Consider the following 12,243-nt stretch of genomic DNA (forward strand, 5'->3'; position numbering starts at 1 on the left):
TCTACCTGACTGATAAGAAGGTCAGATATGTATTTGTTTTTATCATTTAAAAAAAAATAAAATCTTTAGGTGTCTGTCTTGGGATTTGTCTCTAAATTTTTTGCAAAGGAATAAGGAAGAAATGCTGAAGCCAGTATAACTATCATGATTCTTCACCTAAAAAGGAATACAGTTTGCATTCTGTAATCCCTCTGAGGGACATGTATAAGAAAAAGATCTCAAAGAAAATTCATTATGATTTTTTCACAGATATTGATACCACATTTTCTTTAACCTTTTCATTTTAATTCAGACATCACGATCTTCAAAGAAGGTTCATAATTTTGGAAAGAGATCAAACTCAATAAAGAGGAACCCTAATGCACCAGTTGTCAGACGTGGCTGGCTCTACAAGCAGGTACTCTTTCCCCTTTAATCCTGGGTTGTTTTTTTGTGGTTGTTGGCTTTTTTGGTTGTTTGGCGTTGGTTTCTTTTTGGTAAGGTGTGCAGAAGATGATCATTTGTAGAAAATATAATGGTGGCAATGCCAGAGTGAAAGTATGAAGTGGGAGAAACTGAAAAGTATCTACCTATTAGGCAACATTGTATCATTGTCTCATCATAAATGAGAAATATGTGTTTTTTTTCCAAGCCTTTTTCCAAGCTTGAAAAGTCTAGGCAGATGCTGGTGGTAAATAGACAAATGAATTTGAGGCATGCTTACATAATGGGACAAGGACGTATGATCCAGTATATTGTTTTTGAAATTCTGAAATTTCTTGTGTTAGGCTGTATCTGTTAACATATTTTTTTAAGTAAGTAAATATTTTCAATGCAAACTGTCAGTCAAGCAAATTTCTCACATATGAAAAGATGGGGGGAATGACAATATACATGATAGTTTTCTTAAATCAAATATGATCATTTTAAAACAGAGAGGGCAGTTTAGTTTTCGGATTGAACGTAAACTAATCTGAAACTTTATTCTTTAGTGACAGTATACCTGTAGATTTGCTAGTCTGCAATACCAGACTACTTCTTACTCTGCAAGAAACAGCAAAACTGATTGTCATATTAGGAGTATGTCTTCTTAAGTCCAACAAGAACCCTCTAAGAACTTGTCATTTAAATTCTATCGAGCTGTGAATGCCTGTATATAATTTTGAATATACATTGTCATTTATTCTCCCTACTCTGATACTCTGACCAGCTTTCTGGATGCTGTTGAGTCAGTTTTGAAAATCTACTACTAAGCAGATTTTTTTAGCAGATTTTTTCAGTAGTAAGTATCTGTTTAGTAGTAGATTTTTCCATGTTTAGATACTCTTGTGGCCTCTGTTCTCATTTAGTGTTGAGAGAGAAAATTCACAAGGATGACAGTTTTTTGTTTTTTTTTTTTTTGCTTTATGGGGCTATTTATGTTACACTTCTTGGCATAGAAAAAGCAACTTTATTCCTGAGATGATCAACTAACTCAACTGAAATACAAAGTCTAAATTACAGCACAGGTATTTGTGCGGATGAGTATCAGTGTTATGCAATCTATGTTTCTGGTATACATGCAAGTATAAAAATCTCCCCCTGCAGTAGAAACAGAAGTTTGCTGATACTTTGCTTCATACTTTGAAGAAGTTAGAGCCCTTTGAATTCCTCATTTTGATGGTTTGGCTTTTCATTTTGAGGTCCTTTGCATTGAGTTTTACATGTATGGAAAGTGAAGTTAAGCACCTATATCAACTTAGTGGAATGCTGTAAAGGTTATTGCTGTTTTATGTGTCTTTTATTTGTTTCAATCCAATAGTGAAATGTTCAGAATGGATATTCAGCATACAAAGTAGTGTAAAGATGTTGCTTTCCCAAAACTTTGCTTAATGTTCTAAGTCCATTATAGTGTACAGTTCTTTAACTCATGAAGAAACAGTAACTGTATTTTAAGATTGCAAATTTGTTAAGGTTGGAAGGGAGCTCTTGATCATCTAGTGTAACCTCTCCTGCTTAACCAGGGTCAGTTAGAGCCAGTTGTCCCGAGCTGTGTCCAGTCTGGTTTTGAATATTCCCACAGATGGAGGCTAACCACAACCTTTGTGCCACTGATCACCACCATCTGGGCCTGGCATTTCAGCCAGTTTTCAGTCCATCTCATTGTCCAAATGAGGTGGACTGTCCATTGGAAGGGTTTTGTGTGTAAAATGATTTAAATGCTTTGATGTTTGATTGTGTTGTGTAAGGAATGATTGCTGTATGTTTTCATGTTGTAGTAGTAAATGAAAGTTAATTTACTCATGAATTTCACTAATAGATATTATCTTCAGGAACCTACAGTCCCTCAGGAACTTACAGTAAAAGTATGTGCAGGTTTCGTTTTGATAATAAAATGGCTTTCTTAACATAATCATATAATCGCAGAGTACAGTAAGTTTTGTTTGACCCAGGGTATGGTATCTCATTTCATGTAATGCCAATTTTCTGTAATTTGTCTAATTATTATAATCAGAATCATGAGGAAAAAGTAATTCGTAAATTACCGATACAGAAAGGTTTTACTTTGAAGTAAGAAAAAAATAAAATATGAGAACCCCATAGTCATTTTGTGTGCCTTCCTGCTATGTCTAAGGAAGGCAGAAATATCATTCCTGGAGTGTTTCATTTTTGGCAGACTTCTGCACATGACCATGTAGAAACCTGTTGATGTTTTCGAGTGATGGGAGAAGTGTGCTGTTGCATAACAGCTTCTTTAGCAAGCCTGTCAAGGTTTGAGTTAATCCTTTGTACTGAACAAGTTTAGGAATTTTCAAATCATAAGGCTGATTTTTATGGGCAGTGTCCTTTGGGCCACGGGTCCTGCGTTCTAATCCACTACCGAGTTAGTGACCTTGTCAGTAAGGGGAGGAAGCCAGTCTGCCCCCTTTGTGTCTGCTTTACCAGCTGTGAAATAGGAGCTGACTGCTATGGACAGTGCTTCTAGACTTCATTAGTATTTGTTAAATCACTTTGAAGTCCTTAGAAGAAAGGGGCTATAAAATGTTTAGTTATTCTGTTTATCAAAACTTGTGTAGCAAAAGATTATTTTAACTTTTTCTGAATAATATTTCATAGCTAATTCTTGACTTATTCCTTTTCCATCCTTCAGATCTTGCCCCCACCCCAAAAAGAGCAGAGACTAAAAATGATGCAGTTTCTTTAAAAACAACAGTTTTTCTTGAGTATAGCTCAAGATTTCGGATTTAATTATAGAATCCTTCTTGGTTGTCAGAAAACCTATTCACGAAAAGAATACTGGTAATTCACTCATACCTTTCTTCTTGGAGCAGATTATCATATTTATGAAATCTAATCCTGCTAGGATCTGCATGCTGCAATGCTTCAGCTTATTTACACTGCAGTGTAGTGGCAGTCCTTCATTCTGAGTTGTGCAGTGTAAATTGATTATAAACATAAAAGAAAACGAAATAGCTTTAGGAATAAACTTTGTGGGAAAGAATTTGCTCTAGATACTTGAGCAGTAGTAGAAGATTAGAATTTTAGTAGACAGTTTCTTCATAAAGCAAAGGATGGCTTTTTAAGTGCTACCTTGCTCATTTAACAAAAAAGTGTAGATCTCTTCTGTTTAGTGTAGACTGTAGTCTCTAGCACGCTGAAATAATGGGCTCCCCCTGCATCTCTTCTTGAACCATGTTAACGTCAGGCTTCCTGGGTTTGCAGCATCAGGTCTGTAATGAGAAGTCAAAGGTACTTAAAATAAGTACTTAGCTAGGAAAACTAGCATACCACCACAGTTTCGTAGTACTCGGTTTAATTTGTGAACAGTTTATTGTTTAGAGATGTGAAAGTACTTATGTGATTGCTTTTATTAATACAGGACAGTACTGGAATGAAGTTGTGGAAGAAGCGGTGGTTTGTGCTCTCCGATCTGTGCCTCTTCTATTACAGAGGTAAGTTCCATTCAGGAAAGGTTTGTTTGCTAGTTTCACTGCAAGCAGATAAATTTTGACTCACTACTCAATGTAAGAAAAAAGAAGATGCTACTTAACTTAATGGAAGAAGTAGTCGTATAGCTGCCAATATCCCGGCCCGCTACTTTTTTTCTTTTCCTTTCTTAATTAGCAATTTCATATAATTACTTCCTTCCTGTCAAGTATGCTCAAAGGGCAAATCCATTCACAACCACCTCTTTAATACATTCACATTCTAGATTGTACTTTTCTCACTACTTCTGTTGCTAGAAAGTAAATATGCCAAGTTAAATCTGATTTCTCATGCAAATGAAGTAACTGAAATGGGGATATGAAAGGTATAGTGAAGGGGGGCTGAAACTCTGCCTTTAGAAAGAAAAAGAGTTTATGTATGCCTTTTGGGAATCTAATCAGTGTTCATGAATACTTGTAAATGTTGTCCAGTTTCATATGAGTAGAAGTCTCTGCTGCATTTGAAACACAGAAAAAATCTGTTAGTACCTTTAGGTAGCTACGTCACATGTATTTTACAGGGGAAAAACAAGCTGCTTGCAATTCTAGTCTGGAGATACATATGTTAGAAAACTGATTTCTTCACCATTACAGATTATTGACTGTAGTGCTCCTGAGAGGATAAACCAACAGGACTTGTGCCTGTGGAAACATATTCAGTCCTGAAATAAGGTGTACAATAATAATGTTTTAAAGGAGGCTAAGATCAAAGAAGAGTGTAAAGCATGGCAAAATAGAGGAGAATGAACGGAACTCCGCAGCCTTGTGAAGAGTAAGAGAGGGTTTCAGCTTACGAGAGACGCTTGGAATTGGCAGAAGTGTTGGTGCTGGTGACATTGAAAGCAGTGACTGATTAAATTAAAATGCTTTTCTGTTTAAGTGCAGCAGATTTCTGTGCTAATCAAGACAAATCAGGTCATAAAACACAAAAGCTCAGTCTTTGTAACTATTTTAGTTAACAAATTCTGAATTATTGAAATATAATCTAGCTATGTCTCTTTACCCAGAAAAATATACATTGGTGGATAAACAGCTGTGAAGTCAAAATTAATCTGTCATTTCAGTCATGCAGGCATTGATTGTTCTACAATTACACTGCAGTTAGTTGAGTGGTCATTACATACTCCGTGCTTTCTTATGGGGCTTTCTTATTTTTAAACAAGTCTTCAGGCTTTCTCTTTCAAAGGTTGTAAAGAAATTGCTGCTTTGTCATTTCATTAAGAACAGATTAAATTGACGTAAAGCGCTGCAAATGGATTGAAAAAAAATAAAATAAATCCAGGCAGCTTTATAATCTTTCTTTTTCTACATCCTAGTGTACCTAATAAGCTGAAATACAAGCAGAGTATTCTAAATTGTTTACATGATAAACTTCACTTTTAGCTGTCATTGTCTTACGAGAAAGCAATTAAAGCTTATAAACTTTAAGTAAACTGATGTATAGTGAATCTTAAAAGTATTAGAAATGGCTACTAATATTAGAAGAAAAGATGCACACTCTAAACCCTGTGCTTTTAAATTTTTGTATTACGTTTCAGATATTGGAAAAAAATGGAAAAGGGGAGCAGTGCACTTAATGCTAGACCACGAACAGTGCTTCTAGCTGTCTGTTTGTCTGTTTATGATTACTGGTTTGTTGGTGGTTTGTTGCGGTTTGTTTTTGGTGTGTTTTTTTTCGTTTTTCATAAATCTTACGGAAGTTTTATGATATTGTTACGATGTTAGCAGCTAATACTTTAATTTACAGATGAAAAATGATTTCACTGTACTTTTTCAGAGCTTAGAGAATGTTGTTCTTTTTCACTGGAGGATAAAAGACTGCGTGCTTTCATATCAAAAGGTTATTGTTGGAACAAATAAAAGATCTTTGAGCTGTACAGAAGATCTGCTATTTTTCCCTTGTATTATTCATATAGAGCATACAAGTAAAGATGGGTATGGGGCGGTGTAATGTGTAGATAAAAGCTACTCTGATGGGAAACAGATTTCAAAAATCTGGAAATGGAATGTAGCAGTATGTTTTTAACAAAGACCAAAGACCTCCAGACACACAGCTGTTTAGTGGAACAAAAATGCTTAATGCTTTTATATGGCACTACTGAGTGCAATAAACAAGTTGAAGTGTAATCTAGCAGCAGAAAAAATGTTTCCCCCAAAACCAGTCCAGATAAAGTAGAAAACCCCAGCTTTGCCATTCATTCTGGGACACAGAAAAAAACAGCAATATTCCATTGTGTGTGTCTAGTAAGGAGTAAATATTTGGGGATGAGGGAAGGGTGGGGGAGAATTGTTTCAGGCATGCTTCTGAGTAGACCTGAAAGTCCTCCCTTCATGCCTTTATCTTATACAAAATATTTTTATACTAAGTTCAATTAAATAGCTATCCAAGACAGCTTAATTTTTGCATCTAACATCTTGTGTAATGCTAGTATAGCTGAGCAGAGCTTTACACTTATGGATAACTTAAAAGAAAGATGTGGCTTTTCAGAATTTAGTACATAGATCAGATCAGAACAAGAAAAAGATTTGTAAATCCACATATAAGGTAGTCCTTTTGTTCTGTTTACATGTATTTTCCTATAATTCTTTTAATTGTAGCAGTATTAATTTTCTGTGCTTGAAACTTTGGAATATCTATTTTTCGTCTTAGTTTCATGGACACGTAGTCATTTATTGTGGGCAGTGTCTTCAACTAAGACAAGCATTATATGGCCATATCTTAAGATTCTGGTTGTGAATAGAAGTTCTGCGTCTGAAACAAAATTAAGATTGATTTTGAGAATTGTGTCCAATTATTCTTCTATTAAAGCATAATTGGATTTGACAGCTGGTTGTGGCTTCCAGTTAAAATGTCAAGTTATTATTTATAACTTTTTTTAGTTGTATGTAAAATAGGGTTCAGTGAAAAGGGTGGGTTTTTTGCTTGTTTTTTTTGTAAGTGGTCTGACACATCTATTCTGACAAATCAAATGTAATTGAGTGTAAACTGTTCCTGAGAATTATAACAATCTCCTGTCTTCATATGCCTGATATAAGTCAACAGTTAGAAGGATGTGCAAATTTTTTACTAAGCAAACAATAGATTGTAGGTATTGTCACTGAATTAGTCTTAACTTCCTTCTGCTTTTCAGTTTTGAAGTCTACTGTAGGTAAGCACTGATTCACAGAAAAACTCTAGCTAATGCTACTCATGTTGCTTGCTATAAGGTAGCTGAGATATTTTAACTTTTACAGAATTGGCAATTTCAGGAGGTGTTTTTTTGACTTTTTCCTCCAAGATGGAAGAGCGTAAAGGTGGCCATATTCCGATGGCATAGATTTTGTGGTGCTGAGCAGGTTTTGGGGAGTGTGATATGTATTGTGTGGCACGAGTTGGCAGAGACAGACTGCACAATTACTATTGTGGGCTACACACTTATGAGATTATACAGATATCTATGTAACAAATGGATCTGGCTTTGTGATTCCTTAATGCATTTTTTTCCAAGGTAAAATCTTGTTACTGATCATGTACTGTTAAATACAGAGTTTCAGCTAAGTGCTTGAATATGAGTATTATGTATCAAAATACTTTGTATCTCTAATTAAAGAATACATATATATATATATATATATATATTCACAGATGAGAAAGAAGAAGGAATACTAGGTAGCATACTTCTACCTAGTTTTCAGATATCTGTGCTTTCTCCTGAGGACCATATTAACCGCAAATATGCTTTTAAGGTAAGGGAATGATTTTTTGGGTGTTTAATTTTGTGTGAAAACACAATAACCTAGTGATGAGAACTCATTTTACTGAGTTATGATGCAAAATAGGATTGACAAACAGCTTCTGAGGTTAACTTTTGCATAATACAGGAGTAGAGTATTCAAGTATTTAGTCTGATGTAAATACAGACATTATTACTAGAATAAGAATGGATAAGTGTTGCATACAGCTAGTCCTTCATTTTTAGTTCATTGCTCTTAAATGCTGTGTGGTGTTTTAGAATTGTAAACTACAACCATCGCTAGACTTAGCCACTAATGAAAGTTCTGTAGTTATTTGGGTACAAGGTAACTCTACATAAAAATAAGGTTTTATCACTTAACCTTTTTATTATCACTAATGTTTCATAGTTAATCTTTATAATCATGATATAACTCACTCCACTAAATGTTCTTTCTTTACTTTTTTGTGTTTTATGAGCTCCTTTTGATTCTTCATTTGGCCTGCTGAACAGCACATGATTTACTGTGGTAAGTCCAAATTAAAACATACTGTATCATTAGGATGGCAAAGATCTATGCCAGTCTTATTCATGTTAATTAACTATATTAACTTACATTAATGATTAATTGAGGCTGTTTTTAATAGAATGAAAAAATTTAGGATCTTTTATCAGGTATGTTAATATAGAGATGGCTGTGACTGAAAATTGTATGATTCTGTTTTGAAGATATGAATGGAGTGAAAAATAAATATAACTGAAATATTTCTTCTGGTATTTTTTCTGATATTATTTTCAGAAATTTTATTACAGAATAAATTACAGAAAATATAAAATAACATTATTTGCCTCTTTTCTTTTACAGAATCTTATATTTTAATTGCAATGACCATGTCATTTCCAATCAGGCAGCTCATCCAAACATGAGGACGTATTATTTCTGCACAGATACAGGAAAGGAAATGGAGTTGTGGATGAAAGCCATGACAGATGCAGCACTTGTACAGACAGAGCCTGTGAAAAGGTAATGTGGACTGATAAAACAGTGGAACAGTGTACTTCTTTCACGCGTTTACTTTGACTTATTTAAATGAAAGGTTGTACCTTTCATTTAAATTGTCTGAGATAGAACATCAATTGTCTGAGATAATTCCTCCTTGTATTGAAGACTCCCTGCTAATTTAACAATATTGGATACAGTTTTGGAATTATGTTCTGAATACGGATGCTTTGAGTGCAAGGGGAGAGGGGGAAAAAAATGACTAGTTCCTTTAGCCAGGTGCATCAGGAGTGCAATGGCAAGTACTATGTGCAGGCGTGTTTGATGTCCTCTGCCCTCCTGACTGAAGAGCAACGGTAGCTCAAATGGTGCTAGTCTTTGACTAAAACCTGTCTTAAGTGTCAAATTCACAGTTGTAGGTTCTGGCCAAATTAAACAGTTGCATCTGTGAGTCTTCACATTCTTTTATATCATTAGAGATCATTAAAATTATACTTACCTGATCTGGAGCCTTATCTTTTATGTACCCATGTGTTGACAACAAAAAGTGAGTCATCACTGAAAGCCATGTGTTCTCAGAAATGGAATATTACCTGCTGTTGTCTATCCAGTAAAAATCATTTTCTCCCTGATTGTGGTCCCTTGGGTCAGCTCCATGGCATCTATAATGGAAATCTCATCAATACAAAATGTAAAAGCTCCTCATTATTTATGGCACAGAAATTGTTGCTGATGGCTGCTGTCAGTTGATCTACTTCTGTGGTCTGCTGGTTCCTGCCATGTTGGAGCTAAATGAGTGGTGGCAATGCTAAGAAATCTTAAGTTAAAAAATAAAATAAAATTCCATAGACATGGATACTAAAGACAGAAAAGGTACCTTTTTTTTTGTTTGAGTGAGCACATTAAACTTGTCAAAGTACAAGGAATTTTTCTCAATTTTGCATCACTTGTGTAAGTCATTGCTGTTAACTCATTTGCGTCATTTCTGCATCTAGTGTTCTGGTATGGTGCTGACAGAAGTATTAAATGGGATGCAGAATGATTAGATACTTTTAATCTTAGATGTTTTAATGTTTTGAGAGATTCTCAGTCAAATATAATGAAACTTTTCTTTACATCAATTTGTGGGACTTTCAGACAGATAAAAGTAAACAAGGAACAGTTCGAAATTGGTACCTGTGCAGTCTTTTAGTAACAAATCTTAAACAAAAGGTTGAAATCTTAGCTGTCTACTGTAATATTCTTTGAATAGGTACAGAGCATATGAAGTATTTTGTTCTTAACATTGGATAGCATAGTGAAATAGATTAATAGGAATCACATTGTTCTCTATAGTTCAGAAAAAAATAACACATGCTTCAGTCTGTCAGCTATCATGTTTATTGTCCCCAGATTGCTGAAAATAAAAGATTTCAGCTTGTAGAAATGAGGAGTGGTAGGTCTGATTACTGTTATAGAATTGATGTAAGATTTCATACTGTATATAAACATGTTTTATTCTTAGTCTCCTGTAACCCCCCTTTGTTTGGGAACAGTAGATGATGTGGGGAAGGCATGAGCAGAGTGAGATAAGAGCACAAACGTCAATACTTTTTTGATAATAGCATTTTCACCTTTTAACTTTTCAATTTAGAGCTTTTAAAAGAGATTGCACTTAAAGCAATGAGATTACCTTGACAAAATATCTCATTTCACTTAGTGAGTAAATACATTTAATTTAAAACTCTGGGTTGGCTTTCATTGCAAATGTTTTGCAGATAGCTGTGGTAGCTTATGTACAGAGAAATGATTAACCCAAATCAGACCCGCTTAACTTTAAACAAAAATAGTGTCTTGATTATATAAACACTCTGTAGGGGTGGTAATACTGAAGTGGGTCATTCTGAATCTTTCTGAACCTGTGAAAGGACCTTCATTTGGGGTATGCAGTAATGTAAGATTGAACATGTGAAAGCACATCTCTATAGTAGAAAAAAATAATTGGAAAAAGGTACATCTCTGACAGAACCTCTTTAATAACTGTCTTCATAGTCTTATATAATAGTTGCGTATGTTGTGTAGAACATACTTAGTGAATTCAAATATATAGACAAATACTACAGTATTACTTGTGATATTTGTTTGAACATAAGCAATCAAAAGTTTCGTTGATGTAAACATTCACTTTTCTATTGGTTTGTAATATATCTGTCCAGTCTTGTTTCCTGCCTTAGAGCCTATCGAGATGCATAGTAATCTTATGCTGGTGTTTGGTCCAGCTTTGTGTGATTGTCATTCTTCCTAGGCTGCGGTTCCATGATTGCTTTATCATGACTGATGTGCAGTCCATTGCAGTTAAGGGTATTCCAGCCTCCCCAGACATTTGGTCACGCACCTATCTCCTTCTTTCGGCTGCAGTGCCTATTCCAGCACTGATGTCTGCCTGTTTGATAGCGTATAAGCAAATGGGGGGGATTCCCAGTGTAGCTGGACTTATATAATGCTTTTCATCCAGCTACATGCTCCTGCTATCTGATTTGCATTGCTTCAGCTGCTTATCGTAGTCCTTGGTGAATCAGTGTAGTACGCTGAACTAGTAGAAAAGCACTCAGCAGCAAAATCTGTAGTTTCCTGCCTGGTTATCAAGATGAATGGGCTTACTGACAGACAAAACAAGTGACAGAAACACAAAAAGCATCTCTGTAACACTATCCTGTTGTTTTAATTCAGGAAGGAAAAAAAATGAACAGAAGAAATTTGACCTATTTGAAAAATTTGCTAGTAGTCTTGAAATAATTACTTGAGAGAGAACACGTTTCAAAACCATTGAAGTCTCTAAAAACTTTCATGTCTGTTAGCTATAATAAGGAAAAAATCCCTCGGACATCTGTTTCTAAAGAACCCGTCTTTTGGCTATCAATCCAATTCTTAAAATGAACCATATAGCAGGATATGATCTTATCCAGAAGAAATACTGTTTCTTCCCTGTACAATTCTGTTAAGTATTAAGTATCATATTACCTCATCTTTAAGTAACCTAAAGTTTGGCGTGCAAGTAGCTTTAAGAATAAATGATTTGGGTTGAAGAAAAATTCAGCTAGTGTCTTTGTTTCTCAATTCTATCATTCATAGAGGTTCTGTCATTACACTGAATATAGTTTTCTAACAGACCAAGTTACTTATGGTACAATTGTTGGAGTTATTAGGAACTTACTTTCTTAAATATGTATGCAAGTTGACATCGAGGAACTCTTCCGTGCTTGTTAATATAAATTGGCCAGTAATAAATCAGAGTTGTTACAGGTATAGCTCTTTTAATCTAGAAGTTAAGGGACTTCCATGCTTATGGTACTGTGAAAATTTAAACACAAGAGTTTGTCAAATGGCATATTTCAGGTTGAAATAACTTCAGAGCTAGAATCTGTCTTGATTTTTTTCTGAGCCTGTGATTTCCTTAGAGGAAAAAAAAGATAAAACAAATATTTTAAATAAGTTGTGGGTTTCTTTTGCATGGTTTGCCATAAAAAAATTCTTTCTTTCCACTTATAATGAGCAACATAATATAGAAATGAGGTGAGAAAAATACAACCATTTCTTATAGAATTGA

General features: G+C 34.7%; 1 protein-coding gene across 21 annotated transcripts in view; it reads left to right on the forward strand.

The window, feature by feature from the left end:
- The window catches only part of PLEKHA5 (pleckstrin homology domain containing A5), a 170,171-nt gene that overhangs the window by 106,008 nt on the left and 51,920 nt on the right, over window positions 1-12,243 (forward strand). For 20 of the 21 annotated variants that reach the window (XM_040564080.1, XM_040564162.1, XM_040564125.1 and 17 more), the window contains 4 exons: window positions 293-397; window positions 3,839-3,911; window positions 7,570-7,670; window positions 8,566-8,681. In XM_040564080.1, the coding sequence (XP_040420014.1) occupies window positions 293-397; window positions 3,839-3,911; window positions 7,570-7,670; window positions 8,566-8,681 (395 nt within the window). Of the gene's footprint in view, window positions 1-292; window positions 398-3,838; window positions 3,912-4,538; window positions 6,379-7,569; window positions 7,671-8,565; window positions 8,682-12,243 lie in introns of those variants that run through there. The other variant, XM_040564203.1, reaches the window with a different exon arrangement.

This window comes from Cygnus olor, chromosome 1, assembly GCF_009769625.2.
Source record: "Cygnus olor isolate bCygOlo1 chromosome 1, bCygOlo1.pri.v2, whole genome shotgun sequence".
NCBI lineage: Eukaryota > Metazoa > Chordata > Aves > Anseriformes > Anatidae > Cygnus > Cygnus olor.